At 46.6% G+C, this 24,725-nt stretch overlaps 3 protein-coding genes across 3 annotated transcripts; 1 reads left to right on the forward strand and 2 right to left on the reverse strand.

Annotated features, from left to right (window-relative positions):
• Window positions 1-1,153: 1,153 nt before the first annotated feature.
• LOC311322930 (uncharacterized protein) lies at window positions 1,154-11,463 on the reverse strand (the record flags this gene model as incomplete). Its single annotated transcript, XM_084455048.1, has 6 exons — window positions 1,154-1,608; window positions 1,692-1,808; window positions 1,943-2,078; window positions 2,195-2,289; window positions 11,275-11,301; window positions 11,439-11,463. The coding sequence occupies 6 exons, from the start codon at window positions 11,461-11,463 to the stop codon at window positions 1,154-1,156; spliced, it is 855 nt and encodes a 284-aa protein (XP_084311174.1).
• A 430-nt stretch (window positions 11,464-11,893) lies between these two features.
• On the forward strand, window positions 11,894-19,423 carry LOC311322931 (cation channel sperm-associated protein 4-like; the record flags this gene model as incomplete). The annotated part of the gene is made up of 11 exons (XM_084455049.1): window positions 11,894-11,926; window positions 12,090-12,179; window positions 12,670-12,813; window positions 12,969-13,070; window positions 13,301-13,398; window positions 14,162-14,291; window positions 15,287-15,423; window positions 16,342-16,504; window positions 17,565-17,779; window positions 18,884-19,046; window positions 19,274-19,423. 11 exons carry the CDS (start codon window positions 11,894-11,896, stop codon window positions 19,421-19,423), a joined length of 1,425 nt encoding a protein of 474 aa, XP_084311175.1.
• Window positions 19,424-20,213: 790 nt separating this feature from the next.
• gatad1 (GATA zinc finger domain containing 1) lies at window positions 20,214-24,408 on the reverse strand. The gene is made up of 5 exons (XM_084455745.1): window positions 23,957-24,408; window positions 23,254-23,376; window positions 22,709-22,768; window positions 22,073-22,256; window positions 20,214-20,707 (listed from the first exon to the last, which is right to left on the reverse strand). The coding sequence occupies exons 1-5, from the start codon at window positions 24,134-24,136 to the stop codon at window positions 20,517-20,519; spliced, it is 738 nt and encodes a 245-aa protein (XP_084311871.1). The 5' UTR covers window positions 24,137-24,408; the 3' UTR covers window positions 20,214-20,516.
• Between the last annotated feature and the right edge of the window lie 317 nt (window positions 24,409-24,725).

Below are 24,725 nucleotides of genomic sequence, written 5' to 3' on the forward strand. Positions count from 1 at the left end.
TCATTTTTATATATGCTTCCAATGTTTGAAGGGAGTTATGTTGAATATATAATCTAGGTTTGGAGAAAAATCCCACAACACTGATCTTACTGGCAAACTCTTAATTGGTGTACAAAAAATAACAATGTTTCGGGAAACCTGATGAAGATCTAGCACCGAAACATTGTTTTTTTTGTACACCAATAAAGAGTTTGCCAGTAAGATCAGTGTTGCAGGATTTCTCCACACCTAGATTGTCAACCTTATCCTACGCACCTGATTTAAAGCTTTTACAAGGTGTGCAAAAGCCCTTTACAGTTTTTTCCATGTGTAATATATAAAAAATGGAAAAAATACTTATTTACTCCTGTCAACTTGACACAAGAAACAGTTAGATGGTCAGAAGAAATGACAGCCAACCAAAGCTGCCGTGGAATACAATCAGCAACAAAAGCATTATGATTGGATCAGATTATAATGGAACACTTCAGTGTGCCAATAAATGTCCTCGTGTTGAGGTGGCCTTAACAGTTTAAACTTTCTTTCCTGTCATTAAATATTTGAACTTGAATTTGAGTCCCCCAGCCAGAGACACATATAGAACTTGCCCACAAGCTAAACAAAACATTTGGTTTCTTTGATCACTTTATCACAAATGAATTTATACATATTTGGTTTTGTCAAATACAACAACAGCATTGTTAATTGGATTGTGATTATTTTCAATGGACAATAGTTATTAAAGGTAACGACATCAGGTATAAAAAATACTTTAACATTCTAATGCAGGCAGGTAACTGAAAATACAATTTTATGAAATGCATTAATGGCATCAATTTGTGGTAACCAACAGAATCCTGAGAGGAAATGAAATGACCAGAGGGCTTGAAAATGGAGTAGCGTGTGTCACTAGTAATGTCTACACCACAGATTCAGCTAGAGAGCTGTCTAAGATGATGATGATGAAGAAGATGATGATGAAGGAGTCTATAGGGGTCCAATAGTGGTGTCCATCAGCCCTTTGGAATGCCACAGTATGAAGCATCTCTGTCGCTGTATCCCTGTGCAATAGGACCACTGCTTTTTAGCTCAGCAGGTTAACACAGTCTTAGCTAGTATTAACATAGGAAATCCATATTCTAAGCCAGTGTTTCCAGGTGTTGTTGGGGTGCTGTCATGTCGGGTGGTAGTGGTGGTGGTGGTGGTGATGGTGGTGGTCATGGTGGTGATGGTGCTCATGTCTCTTGGCCAGGGCTACCAAGCCCACACAGGAAGTCGGTCGGCTGCCCGGAGCCTCCCTGTGTCCTGAGCCAGTCGCCTGGTGCTGGATGATCTGGGTCCTAGAGGGAGAGCTGTCTGTAGCATCCTGGGCCCTGGAGCGAGACCTCTTGCTGTGGGTGTGTTGGCGGGGGTGCTGAGCCTGGGCGTGGCACCACAGGGCAGGGTGGGGGGCGTGGAGCCTGGCCCGCTTGCCTCCTCCTCCTCTGTCTCCCCCTGCTGCCTTGGCTCTGGCCCGGAGAGACCTGAGGAGAGACAGGCCCCTGCCTCGGGACACAGTGGCGCCGCAGCAGTTCTCCCCCGTCACCACCAGGCGGCGCAGGTGAGCAGTGGTCACCTGAGAACCGGGGTCTTGAAAGACAAGGAAAATCGAATGATCACAAACCACACGAAAAAAACAGGAATTGTAGGCATATTGATATCAGCTCATTTACCTGCGTCTCCAAACCTGGAGGAGTGGTTCTGGATCCCGGCCAGGTCCAGGTAGTGGTTCCGACGTTCTGTGTTCTCATCCACACCGTAGTACTTCCTGTCCACTTCCTGGTTGGGTCCTGTGACTCGATGTGGGCAAACATAAAGAATAGAGGTGAAAGGTCATCTCCATCTTTTCCTACCAGCTAATCCTAAATGTACAAAGGGTTCATAGTAGCCAGATTATGATGATGTTTTGGATAATGTATTGTACCTGTGTGTGAATGCCTAGCGGGGGTGTTGGAGGGGGTCACCACCAGTTTGACCTTCAGTGCTGCGCTGCTGCTGGAGGGATGGTTGACGGAGGCCTCAACCGCCTCATAGATGGAGTGCATCAGACTGGACATGTCCTGTAGACACACACACACACACACACACACACACACACACACATACACACATACATCATTAGACGTCATTAAAGATGGTGGTTGAGAGGAGACTTTCTGTTGAGAGGGATCTTCACCTCCTTGGTGACTTTGCCGCTGTTGTCAAAGTGGTAGAGCGTGAAGACCCATTCCTGCCGAGCGTCTTGGTTCTGTTCCCTCTCGCCTCTCCTCCCTGGGGGAAGAAGCACTGCAAAGAACACAACATTTTAGTCTGGTTTCCCAGATTCAGATTAAGCCAAATCTAGAATAAGAAGCCATTCATATTGATAAACATATATGATAAACATATGTTTTATATCATTACTAGGTCTAAGAGTATTTTTGTGAAAACAGTCCTTTAGATTCAATGTACTGAATGTAAAATCCAAGTGAATGCATGTTTACAGTAAACATACAGGTAAACAACACTAGCATCCCAAGATCCCATTCGAATAGAAAACAGATGTTTACATGTTTACATGTTTACACTTTCCTCTTCCTCAAGGCAATGAAGCGCTGTGTTGAGTGAGTATGAATCAAAGTCCTTCATGAATCACCTAGACAATCTATAAGCACACCTTGACTAAAACACAATGGCATATTTATGGCATACTCTGAACACTCAATGATTTACCTCAGCAACAGAGATCAGATAGACATGAATGTACTCAGCCTGATGTAGTTCACTACTCACCCTCTAGGTGGCAGTGGTGGTCAAGTGTCTGTGTATCATTCAGTTCACTTGGACACAACTCCTGGAAAATGAGACAAGCAGAAATAATTAGAATAGAGTGCAGAGGAGAGACAGAGAGAAAGAGAGAGACACACACACTCTCTTTCTCACACACACACAATCACACACACTCACTCACACACGCACGCGCACGCACGCATATACACGCACGCACACACACACACACACACACACACACAACCACAGCAAAGCAAAGTGTATTTGGGTGTGTGTTCTTTCCATATTTTACATATTGAAGTGGATGATGGGAGACAATATGTCGGCGCCCTTAACACATTTCATTGATTGATGAAACGGTTGTTTTCATCAATCTGTCTTCATGAATCGCTAGTTGTGCTTACATAGAGCATATAGGCCTGTTGTGGTTTTCACATGCCTCTGTAATATGATCTTTAGAAACGTCTTTAGACACGAAATAGCTTCCTCACTTGCTCCAGCACGCATGCGCATTAGTGCTGGAGCAAGTGAGGAATCTATTTCGTTTCGAAAGATGTTTCTAAAGATCATGGCATGTGAAAACCACACTTGCTCCAGCACGCATGCGCATTAGTGCTGGAGCAAGTGAGGAATCTATTTCGTTTCGAAAGACGTTTCTAAAGATCATGGCATGTGAAAACCACAACAGGCCTACGCTCTATGTAAGCACAACTAGCGATTCATCAAGACAGATTGATGAAAACAACCGTTTCGCGGCAGAAAATAGATTTTTAGAAACTGCATTCTAAGTGCCCCGACCACCGCCATTACATTACATGGCTCGCGCTGGATTTTAAATTTCTTCTACATGCCTCCGAACTACACCAAAGTGATCTCGGTGAGTCAAACGTCTTATAATATGTCGTAAATAAGGTCCAGGTTGTCAAAAACGAGCATTGTCCTTTAACACAGGAGATGAGAGACCTTCCTCTCTCTCCCTTAACACAGGAGATGAGAGACCTTCCTTCTCTCTCCCTTAACACCATTCTCAATGACCTTGGCCAGAGAGATACTGTCTGTTGAAACCTGGAGCGTTAAGACAGATGCATCCCTTCAAGTCCTTGTCGGCAGGTGCAAAGCAGGAAATGCCCCTATAAGAGATTCCTAGAGCACCTAGAGCAGGCCGGGCTAGGTTAGGCTACCAGCCCCTAGAGCAGGCCGGGCTAGGTTAGGCTACCAGTACCTAGAGCAGGCCGGGCTAGGTTAGGCTACCAGCCCCTAGAGCAGGCCGGACTAGGTTAGGCTACCAGCCCCTAGAGCAGGCCGGGCTAGGTTAGGTTAGCCTACCAGCACCTAGAGCAGGCCGGGCTAGGTTAGGCTACCAGTACCTAGAGCAGGCCGGGCTAGGTTAGGCTACCAGCACCTAGAGCAGGCCGGGCTAGGTTAGGCTACCAGCACCTAGCTCTGTGCCTGACAGATGTGGATGAGTAACATAGAGGATGTTGCCGACAGATAACTCACAGATGGCTTCACCCTGCGTCACGGCCAAAACCTCCTCCTCCTCCTCCTCCTCTGCCTCCTCCTCCTCCTTCTCCTCCTCCTCCTCCTCCGCCTCCTCCTCCTCCTCCTCCTCCTCCCCCACCCTGCCGCGCTTCGCCTGCCCTCGGCCCTTTGATGTGGGGTAGGGTTACCTGACAAAGGGGGGGTGGGTAGGGGTTGGAATAGAGGGAGGAGTGGTGGTGGGGTGATGCTTTTCCTGCTCTCTCCAAAATGGGTGTCAACACGCTGCCTCCTGCCCCCCCCCCCCAAGCCTGCCTCTCCCCAAACCCTCCCTCTCGCTTGACACTCCACCTCCCAGCCCTGTGAACAGAAGGGACCTTTGTTTTAAGCGTAGCTCTCTGTTCCTGTCAGCCGGTACCTGGACAGGTGGCTTTCATCACGAGAGCGAGCGGAGAAGGGGAGCGTGTGCAGTGATGCTGGTTACACGACCGTGGAGCTTGTGTTTCTTATCAATTCAGAACAGGGAGAAATTAGAATAAATTAGGTAATTTACAGTAAGATGGCAGGCTGTTGTATAGTGCATTTTATACTTTTAATGGTTTGGTGTGATCATTTTAATAATGAAGTGAATGTAGGAGGGTAAGTCTTGGTCCTGTTCGTGGTACACCAAGCAGAGATAACTAGTTACCCCAATATTGGTAACACACATCAAGGCCCAAAGGATCAGCACTTAAGGTCTATGAACTAGCTTCAGTGGACAAGCTAGGGTTGACCTCTGACCGATCTGACCCAAGAGAGAGAGAAGCCATTTCTGAGGAGGCCTGCGCTGGCTCACAGAACCCAGCTGGAAGTGGTTTGTGGAGAGAGGGGTGGGGGGGGGTGGGGAGGGGATGGAGGGGTGGGGTTGGAGGGAGGGGATGGAGGGGTGGGATGTTAAACTGTGGTTGGGTGAGGAAACGCTGGAGCTGGGGCCTGAGAGGGAGGGGGGGGGGAGGGAGGGAGGGGTGGGGAGGGAGGGAGGGAGGGGATGGAGGGGTGGGATGTTAAACTGTGGTTGGGTGAGGAACGCTGGAGCTGGGGCCGGGGTCTGAGAGGGAGGGGGGGGGGGGAGGGAGGGAGGGAGGGAGGGGATGGATGTTAAACTGTGGTTGGGTGAGGAAACGCTGGGGCCGGGGTCTGAGAGGGAGGGGGGTGGGTTTGATCGGCTAGTTTCTCCACTAATTTCTCAGGAATAAATGACCTCCGGTTTCCATCCTTTAGTTAAAGAGGAACTGTAGCTTCTGTGATACTAACTATATCAGCATGACATGTTTCACTGCTTCAACTGTGCCAGAACAGTCCGTTAATAAAACAGGAACAGGAAGTGATCCCAGGAGGAGCGGCAGGCCTTGGGGTTCAGGAGGAGGGACATTTCTAATCTTTGGGGCTGTGACTTCCAAATCTGAAGTCCCAGAGTTCTCAACATCCAGTGACGGATGTGGTCTGGCCAACAAAACAAAAACCTCCCATTATGCGACTGCCAATGACCAAAACCACAATCAGAAGACCCATCAGATCCCCTACAGATTGTACGGTTTAACATGAAGCATACAAGTGACAACCAAAGACAGAAATATTTAATTTCTCACGAAACACAAGGTTAGTTTAGGTTTTCAAAATTCCTGAAGATTCTCCAAGTGTCAAATGAATAAAAGGGGGTTAGGAAAACCAGCTTCCCCGGCTTAGAGTCTGAATGTTCCCGGAGGTGATTTGAGCTCAAGTAGGATCCCTGAGCCTGGAGTCCGAGTAATCTCCAGCCATTCAATTATACAAAATAAAATGAAAAGCCAAAAGTGGTGTCTCAATAATCCAACCATTTAGAGATGAATGAAAGCCTGTGTAAGCCACCTTTGACAGCCGGTGAGTTAGTGAAACAATGTTCCCCGACCGTTCTCTCAACATTGTTAAGATCAAACACAGACTAGTGTTTAGTTGTATAGGAGCTGAGCACCATCCAGGCTCGTCCTGAACACACGGGAGGGATAAACAGAAGTGTTAGTTATTTCAGGTGGTGATGTCAACACCCTCAACGTGAGTCACTGTAGGTTTGACGGATCGGTTCAACCTTCACATTAACTGTTCAGAAAATCATTCTACACCTGTGTCCAAATACAGTACCACACAAACAACAAACAACCACACAAACAACAAACAACAAACAACTAACATTCTACACCCGTGTCCACATACCACACAAACAACTGACTTTTGAAGTGGGGTTGAGAGAGAGGGTGAGGGTCGGTAGAAAGGGAAGTCTTTCCTGGATAACAGGGAGCTCATTGAGCTGGTCTGGATGACTTGAGGGAGGCCCAGCTCGGTAAGACCTGCAGCGGCAGGATGTAGACACAAACGATGGGGCAGTTATGCCTGACGGGCACCTGATTCACCTCACTCACATGGCGGGTAGGCCAAAGTACTGTACTTAGAGCCATAACCCTACATATGTACACTATTACCACCTCATGGATTTGATTAAGTGGTTTAACACAGGTTCTAGTGACAACATCTCCTTAAGGCATTTAAGTAAGGAATCATCTACCCTCCCCAAGACATCTATAGGTGGAACATCTATAGGTGGAACATACAAAACAAAACATTACCCTGATTATCCACATTAACAGGAACTGCTTTACAGCAAAAACACACAGCCAACGTGTAACAATGTGGGTGAACAGACACTCAGGCTTCTTACAAGGAGAGGAAAATGGAGAACGGTAGACTGCCAACTGAAAATAACAAAGTGAAACACTTAAGTGCATAGCTACAGAGAAGGGCCTGCTACTGACAGACTAGGCAGTTGTGTCATGGAGTAGCTAATTGTCAGGGTGGAAAACATAATCACAGAATTACAACTGTCATTAAAGGGACGTGGAGGACTCATTAAAAGTCTGGCAGACTCTGTCTCTCTTTCCTAGTTGAAGGCTCCAGGATGACTAAAGCGCTGAAGCTCCTCACCGTTAGCAACGCTTCGTTATTGTTAAAATTCACACTACAGGAAAAATCATTTCTTCTCTGGTTATGAGTTAAAAGAAACAAAACACGAAAATGCTTTTCTCCGTGCGTGAACCCTGACTGTTAGAGCAAATCTCTTCTGTGAGAAAAGGGTCATAGACTAGACTGAATTTCTCTTGGTCTGAGCGGTATTGCTGTAATAGGAGCTCAAATTAATGACAACACACGCCCAAAATGCGTGACCATCTCATCAGTGACAATAAGCCTCAAACACACATACATACACACACACACACACACACACACACACACACACACACACACAATCCCACCACACCTTACCCCTGACTGCAACCACCACACAGTACACACATCCTCCACGCATGGCCACAAGAGCCTGCACACTCGCGCGTGCACACACACACACGCACGCACACACACACACACACACGCACGCACGCACACACGCACACGCTCGCACGCGCACACACACACACACACACACACACACACACCCCTGGTGTTTGTCCCTTTCCCCAGCACAGCCAGAATGTGTGTGTGTGTCTGTATAGCAGGAAACAGCAGATGTGTGTTTGGAGTGAGGCAGCACAGGAAGAGGCCGCTGTTCTGGAAGGCGGCCATATTACTACCTCACACACACATGACAGGGTCTTCTCCCATACTACCCCTCACACACATGACAGGGTCTTCTCCCATACTACCCCTCACACACATGACAGGGTCTTCTCCCATACTACCCCTCACACACACATGACAGGGTCTTCTCCCATACTACCCCTCACACACACATGACGGTCTTCTCCCATACTACCCCTCACACACACATGACAGGGTCTTCTCCCATACTACCCCTCACACACACATGAGGGTCTTCTCCCATACTACCCCTCACACACACATGAGGGTCTTCTCCCATACTACCCCTCACACACACATGACAGGGTCTTCTCCCATACTACCCCTCACACACACATGACAGGGTCTTCTCCCATACTACCCCTCACACACACATGACAGGGTCTTCTCCCATACTACCCCTCACACACACATGACGGTCTTCTCCCATACTACCCCTCACACACACATGACAGGGTCTTCTCCCATACTACCCCTCACACACACATGAGGGTCTTCTCCCATACTACCCCTCACACACACATGACAGGGTCTTCTCCCAGAGAGCAACGGAAGGAGCAGAGAGAAGGGAAACAGACACACACACATGTAAGCGAGTGAAAGTGTGTTCTCTGAGTCCTCGTACTCGTGAGTAGGTAGCGAGTTGTTGGTTAAACTCAGAGCTTTTCACTGGCGCAGCTGGTTAAAACGGAGTTTAGGAGGGTGAGGCCACATCCACACCAACACGGATATTTCTAAAAACGCCCCATTGCGTCCACACACACACATTTTTGGAAAATATAACCGTCCACGTCAAGGAAAAGGACGGAGATAAAAGTCTTTACGGCTGCATCTGCCGGGCTGGTCCAGGAGACACGTTTAGTCCTGGTCCAGGAGACACGTTTGTGGCGTAGTCCTCCTTTGGACCTCGCAACATTACGGAGAGGTGGAATTAAAACTATTTTCCGCAATATATTTATTCGCCTCCTCTCGGCGGTGTGGTGGTGGAGTAACGCCTGGTTGATTTCTAATGCATTAATCAAGCCTACTGTAGAGACATGGACCAAATATAAAGTCTGTATGAAGCTGTCATTGTATTGCTCAGACTGTTCCTGGTGCATGCACAGTCAGGGCCGGACTGGGTGAATATTTCCTGCCGGGAAATGTAGCCCCAGTCAGGCCACGAGCCGAGCCGACACGTTGAGATGGAACACCTTCAGTTTCGCTTTGTCGATGGGGGGGGGGGGGGGGGGGCTGCGTGACTTGTTGACGGGGGGGGGGGGCAGGCCATTCACCGCGGCCAGGCCAGTTGGCGCGCCAGGCCAGTCTCCCGATGTGCTCCCGATGGCCAGTCCGCCCCTGTGCACAGTAGAGAACGGAGCGCAAGGGAGACCTGAAAGCTCAGTTTAACCTTCCCCACGAATCCACTTAAACCAGAGTTTTTACAGATCTCCACCTTGGAAGGCGTCCTCTAAAAGATCCGTTTTCAGTGACCAAAAACTCAGTGTACATGTGGACCGGAGGCCAAAACACCGAGAAAAAAGTCTGTTTTCATAAATATCCATGTAGGTGTGGGCGGGGCCTGAGTGAAACTGGGTTCTGGTGAGTCCTGAGTCGGTAGCGAGTTGTTGGTTAAACTCACCCCCCCAGTATAAATACCGTCCACCCACGCTAACGAAGAGACAGCTTTTCATCGGCACAGCTGGTTAAAACACTGTCTGTCACGTGGGAGACCCGGGTTCGATTCCCACCCAGGGCATGCCGAAAACATATGGGTTACACACACACACACACACACACCTCTCCAAACACCTTTCAGGTCCCTGACTGTGAGCTTACACTCATACTGGGAATGACCAGCTTGTGGTAAAACTCTTAACTTTGATCAAAGATTCATAGTTCATAGCATAGGCAATTCACAGTTAATCCTGATGTGAACGTAATGTGAGTCCAAAGTCCACTTATTTGGATTAGCTTTCAGTATTGGCGAAGGTTCAATTAGGGTTTCATGGAGGTTCATGTCGATAGAAGCAGCTTCTCCCTGCAGCATTCCTCTGATCTCCCCCAGTAGAGCCCCCTCTCCCCCAGACCACCGCCCTGCTTCCATTCACATAGAAGTTCAGGCCTCTTCCTTTAAAACTCAAACTTAATGAGCCACACATGTCTGTGTTACCAGACCTCGGGAAAACGGTTCCAAAAACATGGCTGACAATGGAAGACCAACCCACAGGAGAGCAGATGCAGACCAGACGCACAGGAAGAGCTGTGTTGGTAAACATCAGAGCGACGGGGCCGATGCAGGGAACACAAGTGAGCTGGTATGAGGTGGGGAATAAGATCAGTGCTGATGCACTTCAGGGTGTCTTTTGGGGACCCCAAATCTCTCTATTTTGAGTGGTAGGCTACTACTCCCCCCCCTCTCCCTCTATCTCTCTGTCAGTCTGTATAAAAAGCAGAATAAAAAAGACCATAGCGTGAATAAGTCAACCTTAAGTAAACAAAAAAGACAAAACAAAGTGGATTGAGCAACACGGTGGACTACCTGCTTTATTTTGATGTTGTGGGTGGGGAGACTCCAGCGGTCACATTCCCTCGGACCGGTGAGCGAAAAACTCCCACCTGGGGAATGGAAACATATCAAATCTACCACCTGGAGAACACAAACATATCAACATTCCCACCTGGAGAACACAAACATATCAAAATTCCCACCTGGAGAACACAAACATGTCAAATCTACCACCTGGAGAACACAAACATATCAAAACTACCACCTGGAGAACACAAACATATCAAAATTCCCACCTGGAGAACACAAACATGTCAAATCTACCACCTGGAGAACACAAACATGTCAAAACTCCCACCTGGAGAACACAAACATGTCAAATCTACCACCTGGAGAACACAAACATATCAAAATTCCCACCTGGAGAACACAAACATATCAAATCTACCACCTGGAGAACACAAACATATCAAATCTACCACCTGGAGAACACAAACATATCAAATCTACCACCTGGAGAACACAAACATATCAAATCTACCACCTGGAGAACACAAACATATCAAAACTCCCACCTGGAGAACACAAACATATCAAAACTCCCACCTGGAGAACACAAACATATCAAAACTACCACCTGGAGAACACAAACATGTCAAAACTCCCACCTGGAGAACACAAACATATCAAAACTCCCACCTGGAGAACACAAACATGTCAAAACTCCCACCTGGAGAACACAAACATATCAAAACTCCCACCTGGAGAACACATAACATTAAAACGACCACCTGGAGAACACATGGACATATCAACACCCAACTGAAATTGTATTGCGAGAAATAGCCCTGGCATTACGAATACATTCTTACCTTCAGGATTTTCTCTGCCTTTACAAGCTAAGATAAATAAATAAAAAAAGAGAAAGTAGGACATATGATCTTCAGCAATGATAGGCTAGACGGCTTTCAATAGGCCTAATGATATTGGAAACAAAACTGTACTGAATTAGTAGCCTGATAATACATATTCTTACCATGTTTAGATTGGAGTTTGCCCATATTCCTTTCAGTAGCCTATACCCCTAGATGTGTGTATTTACCCATTTCAGGGCAATTCTAATTACTTCAGGCCAATAAATGTTTGCCGCGCATAATAAAAGAATGAGCCACGTCCTTCTGGCTGTCGATGTTTCCATTCAGAGACGCATAAGAGGCTACTGGAGTGCGTCAAGACGGGCTTCTGGGAAAGTGCGCACAACAACGCTGGACACGGGAGACCGTGGAGTAATTGCATAGGGGACAGCGCCATCTGCTGGTGGTTAGGGGGAACCTCGTGGACGTGTGATTATGATGTCCACCTTCTAGAACGGCCGCTCCGTTCTATTCCACGAAGCTTCTTGTCGCTCTGAAAGCCACGTGAAGTGTCTTGATAAACACGCGTGGACATCAACATGGAAATCACTTGAGAGTGAGTGAAAGGGGCTAAAAGATGGATTACAGGAAACGCTCGATGCTCTGCCAGGTGGGTAACCAGTCTCATTACGCAAAGTTTACGCGGAAAAAGTATCCAGACACGGGTAGCCAAAATAGGCTAGGCTACATAGATAATAATAAATCGAATTATTTATTTGGATGTTAATTGGGCTACATGGAGAACTCCCATCCCATCGATCAATGTGTTACAGCGAGTTTCGGAGTGTGCGGGGAGGAGGTGGTCTGTATTGGAGGGAGACGACGAAGAGGTCATCAACATCCGGGACATCACCCTGCTCAAGGTCCTCACACGCTGTTTTATTGTTACTTCTTTGTGATGATGAGCACATTGATGCTTTAGATAGCAGGATGAATTGTGTAGCACTTTCATGTAGGCTATATTATAATGATCACAAAGCAAACACACAGGATTCTATCCATCACTCCTTTGTCAAGGGGACTGGTCATTTAGATGTGATCACATAGATGGTAAATGGACTGCACTTATATAGCGCTTTTCCACCTTAGCGGCACTCAAAGCGCTTTACAATGGCCTCTCATTCACCCATTCACACACACATTCACACACCAATGGCGGTAGCTGCCATGCAAGGTGCTAACCTGCTCATTGGGAGCAATTTGGAGTTAGGTGTCTTGCTCAAGGACACTTCGACATGTGGACAGTCGGAGCTGGGATTCGAACCGCTGACCCTTCGATCATTGAACGACCCGCTCTACCAACTGAGCTACAGCCGCCCCAATTTTTGATTGATGGTTCCATCCCGCTCTCAGGATGACTCTGACGCTGAAGACTACGTCTCCCGGGTGCTCATGGGTTTTCTGCTCGAGAACATCCTCTATAGACTCCTCATCATCATCGTGATCGTCAGCAACTGCATCATCATTGCCTTCCAAACCAATCCAGTCATCGCCAAGGTCGGTCAGTCTGGACATTGAGTGGTCATTAGGCCTACATTGTCATGCCGTCGTTGTTGAAGTATAGATGGTATTTCACAGTGATCAGACGATCACACCCTGTGAGATTAGGAAGACGTCACTGCAGCCTGAATCTAGTTGTCTCTCCATTGTAGAAATATGACCTGGTATTCAGTATTTGCGAGCACATCATCCTGACGGTCTTCATCTGGGAGATCCTGGTGAAGTGGTACTACGGCTTCAACATCTTCTGGAAGGTGAGAAAGAGAGCAAAGGGGAAAAATAACCTTTTTATTTTCACATATACTTGATAAATAATAGTAATATATATATTTTTTTTAAACAATGAGAAAGGGGAAAAATAACCTTTTTATTTTCACATATACTTGATGAATAATAGTAATTTTTTTTTTTTTTTTTAAACAATGAGAATAAATAGAGACCATATTGGTCTCGCTCATTCACTCCCCTCTGTGTCTGGGGTCAGAATGGATGGAACATTCTGGACTGTGTTGTCACTGCAGCTCTCGCCGCCGGACCCATGATCTTCCCAGAGGGCGGGGCAAGTTTACTAAAGATCATCAGGTGAGGGAACTACTGCTGACAAGCACACACTTCCATCTCACACACTAACAAGCACACACTTCATTCTCACACACTAACAAGCACACACTTCATCTCACACACTAACAAGCACATATTTCCATCTCACACACTAACAAGCACACACTTCCATCTCACACACTAACAAGCACACACTTCCATCTCACACTAACAAGCACACACTTCCATCTCACACACTAACAAGCACACACTTCCATCTCACACACTAACAAGCACACACTTCCATCTCACACACTAACAAGCACACATTTCCATCTCACGCACTAACAAGCACACATTTCAATCTCACACACTAACAAGCACACACTTCATCTCACACACTAACAAGCACATATTTCCATCTCACACACTAACAAGCACACACTTCCATCTCACACACTAACAAGCACACACTTCCATCTCACACTAACAAGCACACACTTCCATCTCACACACTAACAAGCACACACTTCCATCTCACACACTAACAAGCACACACTTCCATCTCACACACTAATAAAGTCCATGAAACAAAATTCCTCATTCCTTCTGACCAATGGACTATCCATGTTAATTTGCCCCTTCTTGTGGGGCACCTCAAGAGGGCAAAAAAAGCCTCCTCTCCATGTATAGAACATGCATCCCTGGCTGTACTGAACTATGTGATTGTGTGTGTGTGTTATTATGTGTGTGTGTGTGTTATTGTGTGTGTGTGTTATTATGTGTGTGTGTGTGTGTGTTCCAGGGTTCTGCGTGTGATCCGTAGTGTCCGGGGCTTTGCCTCCATGCAGGGAGTAGCCATGATGGTCCAGGTCATCATGCAGTCCATCCCAGACATGGCCAACATCTTCCTCCTGCTGGTTATCATCATGCTGGTATCCATCTCACGCTCTCTCTCTACCTCTCTCTTTCTCTCACTTGTTATTATCATGCTGGTATCCATCCCACTCTCACACTCTCTCTCTACCTCTCTCTTTCTCTCACTGGTTATCATCATGCTGGTATCCATCCCACGCTCTCTCTCTCTCTCTACCTCTCTCTTTCTCACTTGTTATCATGCTGGTATCCATCCCACTCTCACTCTCTCTCTACCTCTCTCTTTCTCTCACTTGTTATCATGCTGGTATCCATCCCACGCTCTCTCTCTACCTCTCTCTTTCTCTCACTTGTTATCATGCTGGTATCCATCCCACTCTCTCTCTCTACCTCTCTCTTTCTCTCACTTATCATGCTGGTATCCATCCCACGCTCTCTCTCTACCTCTCTCTTTCTCTCACTTGTTATCATGCTGGTATCCATCCCACTCTCTCTCTCTACCTCTCTCTTTCTCTCACTTATCATGCTGGTATCCATCCCACTCTCTCTCTCTACCTCTCTCTTTCTCTCACTTATCATGCTGGTATCCATCTCACGCTCTCTCTCTACCTCTCTCTTTCTCTCACTTGTTCCACTCTCTCTATTAATTTCACTCTGTCTCATTGAAGTAAAATGTGCTTTGATAGATAGATAGATAGATAGATAGATAGATAGATAGATAGATAGATAGATAGATAGATAGATAGATGGATGATAGATAGATATAGATAGATAGATGATGGATAGATAGATATATAGATAGATAGATGGATGATAGATAGATAGATAGATAGACAGATAGATAGATAGATAGACAGACAGACAGACAGACAGACAGACAGACAGACAGACAGATAGATAGATAGATAGATAGATACTGTAGATAGATGGATCCCTGGGAAATTGTTGAAATATTCCCAATGTTCTATGATGTAATGACCCTAGCTGGTGTGTGTGTGTGTGTGTGTGTGTGTGTGTGTGTGTGTGTGTGTGTGTGTGTGTGTGTATCCTCCAGGTGTTTGCTGTGTTCGGTGTGACCCTCTTCAGCGCCGCCGTCCCATCAGCCTTCGGGGACCTGTCCTCCGCCCTCTACACCCTCTTCATCTGCATCACCCAGGACGGCTGGATGACCGTCTACAAGGAGTTTGAGGAGTAAGTGACGGAAAACCTTGGATAGATTTCTTTCCCTATTTGTATTTCTGTAGGACACACTCCCGCTGGGTGTGGAATTGGATGCTAATGGCAAAAAGATCAACGTGATAGTACCACTTACAGGATTATGATACAAATGTTGCTCTCAATGCATAATTTCCATCCAGTAGATATGGAAAGTAGCCTACATTAGATGCTTTTATCCAAAGCGACTTACAGTAACTGAATTTAATGGAGGAAGTCAGTGTGCTACTACTCAGCAGAACTCAAAGTGCATCTCCTTTCTAAACAGGTGACTAAGAGCAGAATCTAGTGCTGAAGCCAAAGTGCAAGAGTAGCAAAATATACATATTTTGGTAGTGTTGATCCTGGTAGTGTTTCTTGAAGAGGTGAGTTTTGAGGCTGCGGTGAAAGATGGGCAGCGACTCTGCTGTCCTGAGGTCAGTGCCTCTGCTCTCCTGAGGTCAGTGGGCAGTGCCTCTGCTCTCCTGAGGTCAGTGGGCAGTCCCTCTGCTGTCCTGAGGTCAGTGGGCAGCGACTCTGCTGTCCTGAGGTCAGTGGGCAGTGCCTCTGCTGTCCTGAGGTCAGTGGGCAGTGTCTCTGCTGTCCTGAGGTCAGTGCCTCTGCTGTCCTGAGGTCAGTGGGCAGTGCCTCTGCTGTCCTGAGGTCAGTGGGCAGTGCCTCTGCTGTCCTGAGGTCAGTGGGCAGTGTCTCTGCTGTCCTGAGGTCAGTGACTCTGCTGTCCTGAGGTCAGTGGGCAGTGTCTCTGCTCTCCTGAGGTCAGTGGGCAGTGTCTCTGCTGTCCTGAGGTCAGTGGGCAGTGCCTCTGCTGTCCTGAGCTCAGTGGGCAGTTCGTTCCACCGCTGGGGCAGGTGGGTCGTCAGGTGACCAAGGGTCCCGGTTCCTCTGTGTCCACAGCGGGGAGGAGGGGCTGATGTACGGCGCCTCGCTCTACTTCTTCATCTTCCTCACCGGGGGAGCCTTCATCTTCGCCAACCTCCTGGTCGCCGTGGTAACCACCAACCTGGAGATCTCCATGGTGGACTGTGACGATAAGAATGCCAGCGACTCCATGGCAGCGGTCAGTGTTGGTCAGGTTTCGACTGCCTACAGCCTCGATGTAACCCGGCTTCAGGACAGGCATTCAAAACAGCGTTAGCTTTATCAGACCTGGGTCATTTCCAGGGAGGAAATAAGCACCCCTCCCTTTGTCTTTGTTGTGTTAACAATAGTGATGCCAGTTAGATCTGGCTAAATCAGAACTATGGAATATTAAATCATCCATCTTTGCTCACTACATCTTAATCGTCTTTACCCTCAGGTGTGTGTAAACTACAGGCTTCCAACTTTTTTAAAATACAAAAACTTGAAATTCTAAATCGGTTATCATATGGGTTATCGGCCATGAGAAGCAAGTACATATCAGTTATCGGTATCGGTTAGAAAAAATGCATATCGTGCATCCCTAGTAAATAAGTCAGATGAATATTATTATAGTACAGTATTTGGCCCAGGGCTGAGTATAGTGTACAGTACTGTATAAGAGCGTGCCTGCCACCAATCCTCTAGTGTGCTTCCTCCTCACCCACCAATCCTCTAGTGTGCTTCCTCCTCACCCACCCATCCTCTAGTGTGCTTCCTCCTCACCCACCCATCCTCTAGTGTCCTTCCTCCTCACCCACCCATCCTCTAGTGTGCTTCCTCCTCACTCACCAATCCTCTAGTGTGCTTCCTCCTCACTCACCCACCCTCTAGTGTGCTTCCTCCTCACCCACCCACCCTCTAGTGTGCTTCATCCTCACCCACCAACCCTTTAGTGTGCTTCGTCCTCACCCACCCATCCTCTAGTGTGCTTCATCCTCACCCACCAATCCTCTAGTGTGCTTCCTCCTCACCCACCAATCCTCTAGTGTGCTTCGTCCTCACCCACCCATCCTCTAGTGTGCTTCCTCCTCACCCACCAATCCTCTAGTGTGCTTCCTCCTCACCCACCAATCCTCTAGTGTGCTTCCTCCTCACCCACCAATCCTCTAGTGTGCTTGCTCCTCACCCACCCATCCTCTAGTGTGCTTCCTCCTCACCCACTAATCCTCTAGTGTCCTTCCTCCTCACCCACTAATCCTCTAGTGTCCTTCCCCCAGCTGCTAACAGAGGAGACCGGAGGCCTGAAGGACCAGGGCATCATCCACATGGACGAGGTGGTGGCCAAGACCAACATGATCCACCGCCAGAGACCTTGGAAGGGCAGCTGTCTGGAGAACCTGAGCATGGAGACCTTCGAGGAGATCACCCTGGTCCTCGCCGCCATGCAGAAGAACGTGGCCGCCTACAGGGAGGCCCGGGAGGAGCTGGAGAGGTAGGAGCTGGAGAGGGAGGAGCTGGAGAGGGAGGAGCTGGAGAGGGAGGAGCTAGAGAGGGAGGAGCTGGAGAGGGAGGAGCTGGAGAGGTAGGAGCTGGAGAGGGAGGAGCTGGAGAGGGAGGAGCTGGAGAGGGAGGAGCTGGAGCGGTAGGAGCTGGAGAGGGAGGAGCTGGAGAGGGAGGAGCTGGAGAGGGAGGAGCTAGAGAGGGAGGAGCTGGAGAGGGAGGAGCTGGAGAGGGAGGAGCTGGAGAGGGAGGAGCTGGAGAGGGAGGAGCTGGACCAGGGTTAGAATAGTTTTGCTTTTTTCATTCGTTTTAATTTTTATATCGTTTAAACTTTTTGTTTTCAATTTCAGTTAAGTTTTGATTCGTTTTTAAAGCAGGTTTGCTAGTTTAGTTTAGTTTGTATTTTTTGATAATGCTTAGTTTTAGTTTTTATTAGTTTCAGTATTAGTTTTAGTTTTTTTCTTCTTCTGTGCTAGCCTGGTGAGACTATCCTGATCTCGTGAGCTCACATTATTTCACTCTGTGTGAAACAAACCATCTGGCTCACGTCAGGTTACTCCTGCGCAGGGACACAGCTAAAAACATGGAGGATAGATTTCATATCCACCCAAAATACTAGGCTTATGTCTGAAATGAAAAAGACTAAAACTACGGAAATTCTCTCAATAATTGTAGTTTATTTTAGTTAGTTTTGTAAACGCACAATACAGTTTTAGTTAGTAATCGTTGTTTTGTAAAACTCAGTTATTATTTTTATTTCAGTTAACTAAAATGTTTTTTTCACACCTAGTTTTCGTTTTTTAGTTAGTTTTCGTTAACTATAATAACCTTGAGCTGGACCATGAGAAGCATGGCTGTCTTCTGTAAAGATTAAATAGATAACATAACATTGGCAACACTTGATTGTACGGAGCCCCTAGAAAGATGATTTAGAGATGCTCAAGCTATGATATAACAGCTGTTGGTTAGGGTTAGTGGATGGTTAGTTAATAGTTAGCCGGGCATCAATAGGTCTTCTATGGGGAGACCTTCCTAATGTCTTCATAGGTAGGTTTATTCATCTATGGTGTGTGTGTGTGTGTGTTCATGTACACAGCATCGTGGAGGAGGTGCACAGCCTGTGGTTCAACAGGGAGCAGGAACAGGAAGTGATGTTGAGGAACCAGCAAGCCACCTCGCTCCAGGAAAACCTGCTGAAGGACGACATCGCCACAGGACGGCGAGGAGACATGCTCTCCACCCTCATCACCCTGGAGAAGGTCAGAGGGGCGGGACAGATACACCAAACATACAGCAACATTGAAACCCTCTCTAAGAATCTTCAATGAAGCAATCAGACAACCCAACATTTGATTTGGGTCTCAATCTAAAATGACAGAATAAGCCGGTTTAAAGTCTCAAAGGAAACCGACCCATTGTTCAGTTCCTAGCATGATCTGAGCATTATAAATAAAAATAACATAACATAACTGTTTCTGTGTCCCAGGCTCATGTGATAGACTCCGGCTCAGCATCCCCTGCCCTGTTCACCAAGGGCATGCGCCACGCTGCCAAGAGGCTGTCTCTGGTCCCCTCGGACCACCATCCGCCCGGCTCCACCCACTCCACCAAAGACCTGGTGCAACAGGATCACTAACGCCCAGCGGATAACTACGCCCTTGCACTGTGTGTATCCGTGGCTGCAAAGAGTCTATGGTTGTGCTGAGAACTTGTTTGCTGCACATGATTTGCACATTTCATTGACACTAACTTTAACCATGTTTTGTGATTGCTGCTGCTGTTGTTTTATAGCAAAAGAGTGAATTGCAGCTGACTTGTCATATTCAAAGATTCAATAAAATTACTCTCAGGGATAAAAGCTCTAATCATTTCCTGTCTCTCTAACTGTCCTGTCCCATTAAAAAGCTGAAAATCCCTAAAAAAAAAAAAGAATGGGCAAGGACTCGCAGCTGTCATTTTGTAACTTTAAGCTAAGAACATGACGGGCAACGCTTGATGGTAGTGCAGTCAAGACTCTAGAATAGGGGTCTCCTTTTACTGCCCTCTACTGGTCAGATGTAGAAAACGAGCCACAACAAACCACAGAAGCTCTCTTGTACTGCAGGTCTGAGAACATGAAACCACCCTGTGGCATTTGTGATGTGGTGTGTCTTTGCTCGAGGCTGACATTACAAAATGTGTAGCGAAATCGGATCCCACCCCAGAACCAGATTGGCTGGCCTCTTCTACAAGGTCCTTAAAGTACTTCCTCCCAACGTTGTACGTCTACATGGAAGAGCAGTGACACAGCGGTGGAGAGATGAGAGGCGACTCAGGTCTCAGGCGTGAAGCGGGACTTGGGATCCTGTCTGGATACAAGACTTCAGCTCGGTCATTTAATACATCGTTTATTGTCAACTACTCGTTCTGTTCCATCATTACAGTAAAGCTCAAACGTACTCAGTTGTTGGTCTCTGAACCTTGGAAACTGGATGAATTAAAGTCGTAAAGTGCTTCATCCATGATACTGCGACGAATACAAAAGTCATACTGTATGTCCAAGTTATCTTGCTTGCACAGTTCAAGATGTGATTTGAGAGGGTTTTTGTATATCAAATTACAAACAAAGCAAATTATCCAAATATCACACAGCCATCTTAGATCCATAACCATATTTTACATAAATGTACACAGGTCCGTTAAGCAAACTAACGGGCAGAAGTCCATGTTGTGGCAGATTGATAACCCAATTAGTTACTGGCGCCAACAGATTCTTTGATGGCGATGGCAGGCGTGGGTCCTATATGGGTCCAGATGTAGCCTTTTTCGGGCCGGATGGGGATGGTGGGGAAGGGGCAGCTCCGGGACTTAAAGTACTCTGATGGGGCGTGGCACACAAACTCCAGGTAATCCATCTTCCTCGGCAGATCCTCTTCAGGACCTGAAACCAAATCAGATCACTCAGAAAATCCTCTGACAGAAACTTACTCCAATCACCACTGAGATAGCGTGTGTAACTGAGTGTAATTGGTTAAACTCACTCGTCAGTATAATACCAGCAACCCACGCCATTGAATCGCTAGTTGTTCAGTGGCGTAGCAGCTTGCTAAAGCGGTGTATATAAGAGCTGGTCATGCATTGGCAAGTCAGAGGACCTGGGATCCAACCCAGCGTGGGCAAGTGAGGGTAGAAGCAATGCTGACAAGCGACGCAATGACACGTGAAGAATTATTTGTCTTAAAAACGACACAATAGGATAATATGGGTGCTAATCTGATGCTGCGTTCTATTGTACGGAAAGATCCGACCTGCGACACGGAAAAGTGCAATAGAACAGTCACTTAAGTTGGACTTCCAGGTCGGGAACTCGGGTGACATCCACCAGGTCCCATAAACACACCTGACGTCAGTAGCACAATGGCGGCGCACACAACATGTTGTGAACGGGAAGCAGAATTGTCATTTTCATCCATTTTTATTTTATCTTGCCACGCTTTGTGTTTTCGAACGACTTTGTAGCTTTTGTAACAACTTTGTATCTTTCACGGCAGTGTGATGACTCATAAGATCGTTGGTGATGTTTTAGCTCTTCAAATACTTGAAACGCGAACATGAGTTTGCTGTGGGTGTCCATGTTTTCCCGAGCAGATGCAATAGAACGGATTTAGATTGGAGGTCGGAACTACTGACGCGGCAGTACGCAGAACTACAGACCTCCGACGTGCAATGGAACGCAGCAATATTACCCAGAAGCTCTCACTGCACCAAGAACTTCTGGGAACAAGCTATGATATTTGTGTACACCAATCAGAATCCTATTGGATTTTCATTGGCCCATGCTGCGCAGAGTGGGCTGTGCGGAGTGGCTGATTTGGCGTCCGATTTGCACTTTTCAAGTATTGCTAACGAGTTCTGCACTCTAGCGGTCGGTGGCATATCTGGCACACAAGGTGCGATTTACATAGACTTTCTTCCACATTAACTCTCACTTCACAGAGGTTTTAATTAAAGTGCAAAAGTATTACCTAAATTAGTTTTTGTTTTTAAATGCAGCTGGGTTTGAAAGGTAGGCTAATGCGCTGGCTGTTAACTCCAGACTGGAAGCAAGCAACATGGAGATAGCTCCAACTTGCCCTCTGATTGGCTAGTTATAATTGCTAACATATTGCTAACACCTGTCCAAACCACTAAGGTCTCCACTCTTGACAAGTGCATACTGGCTGATTTGGGACAGGCCATAGAGTGTGTAGGATTTAGCATCTGCTAAATGACTGATGTAATGTGTATCTTATTCTTAATTACTTACCAACAATATACGTGCCAGGGTCAAACTGGTCCTTGGGGCTGGCCTGGGTGGGTATGAGCCAGGTCAGCGCAGCGCTCCGCTCACAGTACTGGTCCTGGACGAAGCCTCGGATCTGAGCGTAGTACGGCCGCCCATCCTCCTCATCCGTCACCTTGATCACGTCACCAATCTGATAGTACACTCCCTGGGTGCAGAAAGGTACTGGGTAAAAGGCGTGTCTACGTGCCATTTTCACTATCAGTAGACAGTCAGCACTAGGGCTGGGTTTAAAAAATCGATTCATCGATTCTGAATCAAATGATTCAGATGAATCAAATGAATCCCAGAATCGATCTTTTATTTAATGAATGAATGAATAAATGAAGGAATGAATAGTTCATTAATTCATTCAATCATTCATTTTTGGAAATCAGTATCGATACCCAGCCCTAGTATTGATGTGTTGCATAACTTGGCAGTCATGTAATTAAGGTTACAGCTAAAAAAACAAACAGGTTTTAGTAATACTAACCGAATCCATATTGAATCGAATCGTGATAATCGATTCTGAACCTTGTGAATCGGAATCAAATCGATTCTTGAAATTCGAACTGATACCCAGCCCTAGTCAGCACAGGTGCTAAAAAGTCAACGTACCTTGTAAAAGACTGATTCCGATGTGATGATAGTGGATACAGATTCTGGTGCTTTGATTGGCTGTTAAGGGAAGGAACCACATTCATGAGAGTTCAGGTCCCGTCCCAGAGACTTCCATCCCACAGAGAATCAATCAATCAATCAAAGCTTTATTTGTATAGCGCATTTCATACCCAGAGGCAACACAATGCGCTTTACAGAGAACAAGGGAGGTGGGCATACGACCCACCTCTACATATTCCAGAGGGAAGCAAAAAAACAGTAATCACCCCGGGGGCCAGAAAAGTGAGCTGTAAAAACTCTTCCCTGACCCCTCTCAACAAGGCGATCGAGCAAGCTCAAGGAGTATGTTTGTCTACCGGCTAAGAACATTTATAAAGCAATACATTGCATTAAATTACATTTCAGAGTGAGAGAGGCTAAAAGCATCATAGGAGAGAGGACATTCTACGGACATGCTACGACATCCACAGCAGAATGTCTTCATCACCCACACGTCTTCTAACACTAACAGACAGAGGGGCACAAAAGCTTGTAGGACTTACGTTTTTGAGTTTAAAGATGTGTCTCCTCCCCTTGCCTTTGGTGGAAACCTTCTTCTCGGAGGCGGGAGCTTTGTACTTAGTACTTCTCAACCGCGCTGACCTCCTATGGCTCTCCTGCTTAGACTGGAGACAGTTGGACAAGCTTTAGTTTAGTCTTCTGTTTAGTAGCTTAACTACAGTTTGGGAACCTTTAATGTCTAGCAGTGTAGCTAGAACAGGAATGAGGAAGTGGTTAGTACAGATAATATAGGCTACTATAAAGGACAAACGATGAAAAGAATTCCAATGTACCTGTACTTGTAACACATGGCAAATAAACATATTATATTCTTTTTTAAGCCACAAAGTAAAAATCTGAATGTCCTATCAAGGTAATTTTACACAGCTGTAGCTCAGTTGGTAGAGCGGGTCGTTCAGTGATCGAAGGGTCAGTGGTTCGAATCCCAGCTCCGACTGTCCACATGTCGAAGTGTCCTTGAGCAAGACACCTAACCCCAAATGGCTCCCAATGAGCAGGTTAGCACCTTGCATGGCAGCTACCGCCATTGGTGTGTGAATGTGTGTGTGAATGGGTGAATGAGAGGCCATTGTAAAGCGCTTTGAGTGCCGCTAAGGTGGAAAAGCGCTATATAAGTGCAGTCCATTTACACATTGTTAAATGTGTCCAGTGCAATCCTACCACGCGGCTCTAACCCTATATTACCTTGTTGCCCCCGCCATTGTTTTGTTGTGTGTTGGACGAGGCTGAGGGTCCCGATGCCCCCATGTTGCTGCTCTTTCCTGTGCAGTTATTGCACAGTATCTCCCCTAGGTTGCCCTTCTTCCACATGGACGATGAGTTAGTCTTGCAGATCGCACAGCATGGTTTCAAACCCAGAGGCATCTCAGAGAGGGATCGAGGGACTAAGCAGGGGAAGGGATCGAGGGACTAAGCAGGGGAATGATGATATGCGCTCTCGGCTTGCTAACTAGCTGAACGCGTCATTTCTTTTCCCCCAACCAACTTCTGCCATAAAACAGCTGCACGCAACACAGGGATGGAGTGTGTGCACTAGTGTCTGACGAACCCAGCTATGGATTGTTATAACAATTATCTAAAAATGTAATAAACGAACGAACAAAACATTTCTTTCAAAAACAATAATCCTGCCTTGCCCCGCCATGTAGGATTCTTCTTCGTGTGTCGCATGGTTTCTGAGTGGTGATCCAGGGCAGCGCCACCTACTGTGGGGGAGTGTGGTTGACTCACATGTTGACAAGGTGGGCCTGCAGTGGTTTAAGACAGTTGTGCACGAAACGAGAAACTATGCTCGACAATGCCAAACAAAACATTTTAAAGGTATTTAATTATTTAAATTAAAATCAATAATTATTCTAAACGTAATTTTATGGACAAAGGTAGCAGTACCTAAAAAGTTATTGAAGAGAAAATAAAAACAGTCTACGTCATCGTTCAGAACGCTCCCTGCCGT

Source organism: Borostomias antarcticus (assembly GCF_949987555.1).
Source record: "Borostomias antarcticus genome assembly, chromosome: 21".
Lineage (NCBI taxonomy): Eukaryota > Metazoa > Chordata > Actinopteri > Stomiiformes > Stomiidae > Borostomias > Borostomias antarcticus.

What these genes read in the sequence shown, in the direction of transcription:
- gatad1 (XM_084455745.1), bottom strand. Translation starts at nt 24,136, where the DNA reads ATGCCTCTGGGTTTGAAACCATGCTGTGCGATCTGCAAGACTAACTCA. An exon ending in ACATCTTTAAACTCAAAAAC is followed by an intron (nt 22,769 to 23,253) that starts GTAAGTCCTACA and finishes TTCCCTTAACAG; the next exon opens with CCAATCAAAGCACCAGAATC. An exon ending in CCCTGGCACGTATATTGTTG is followed by an intron (nt 20,708 to 22,072) that starts GTAAGTAATTAA and finishes ATTTGGTTTCAG; the next exon opens with GTCCTGAAGAGGATCTGCCG.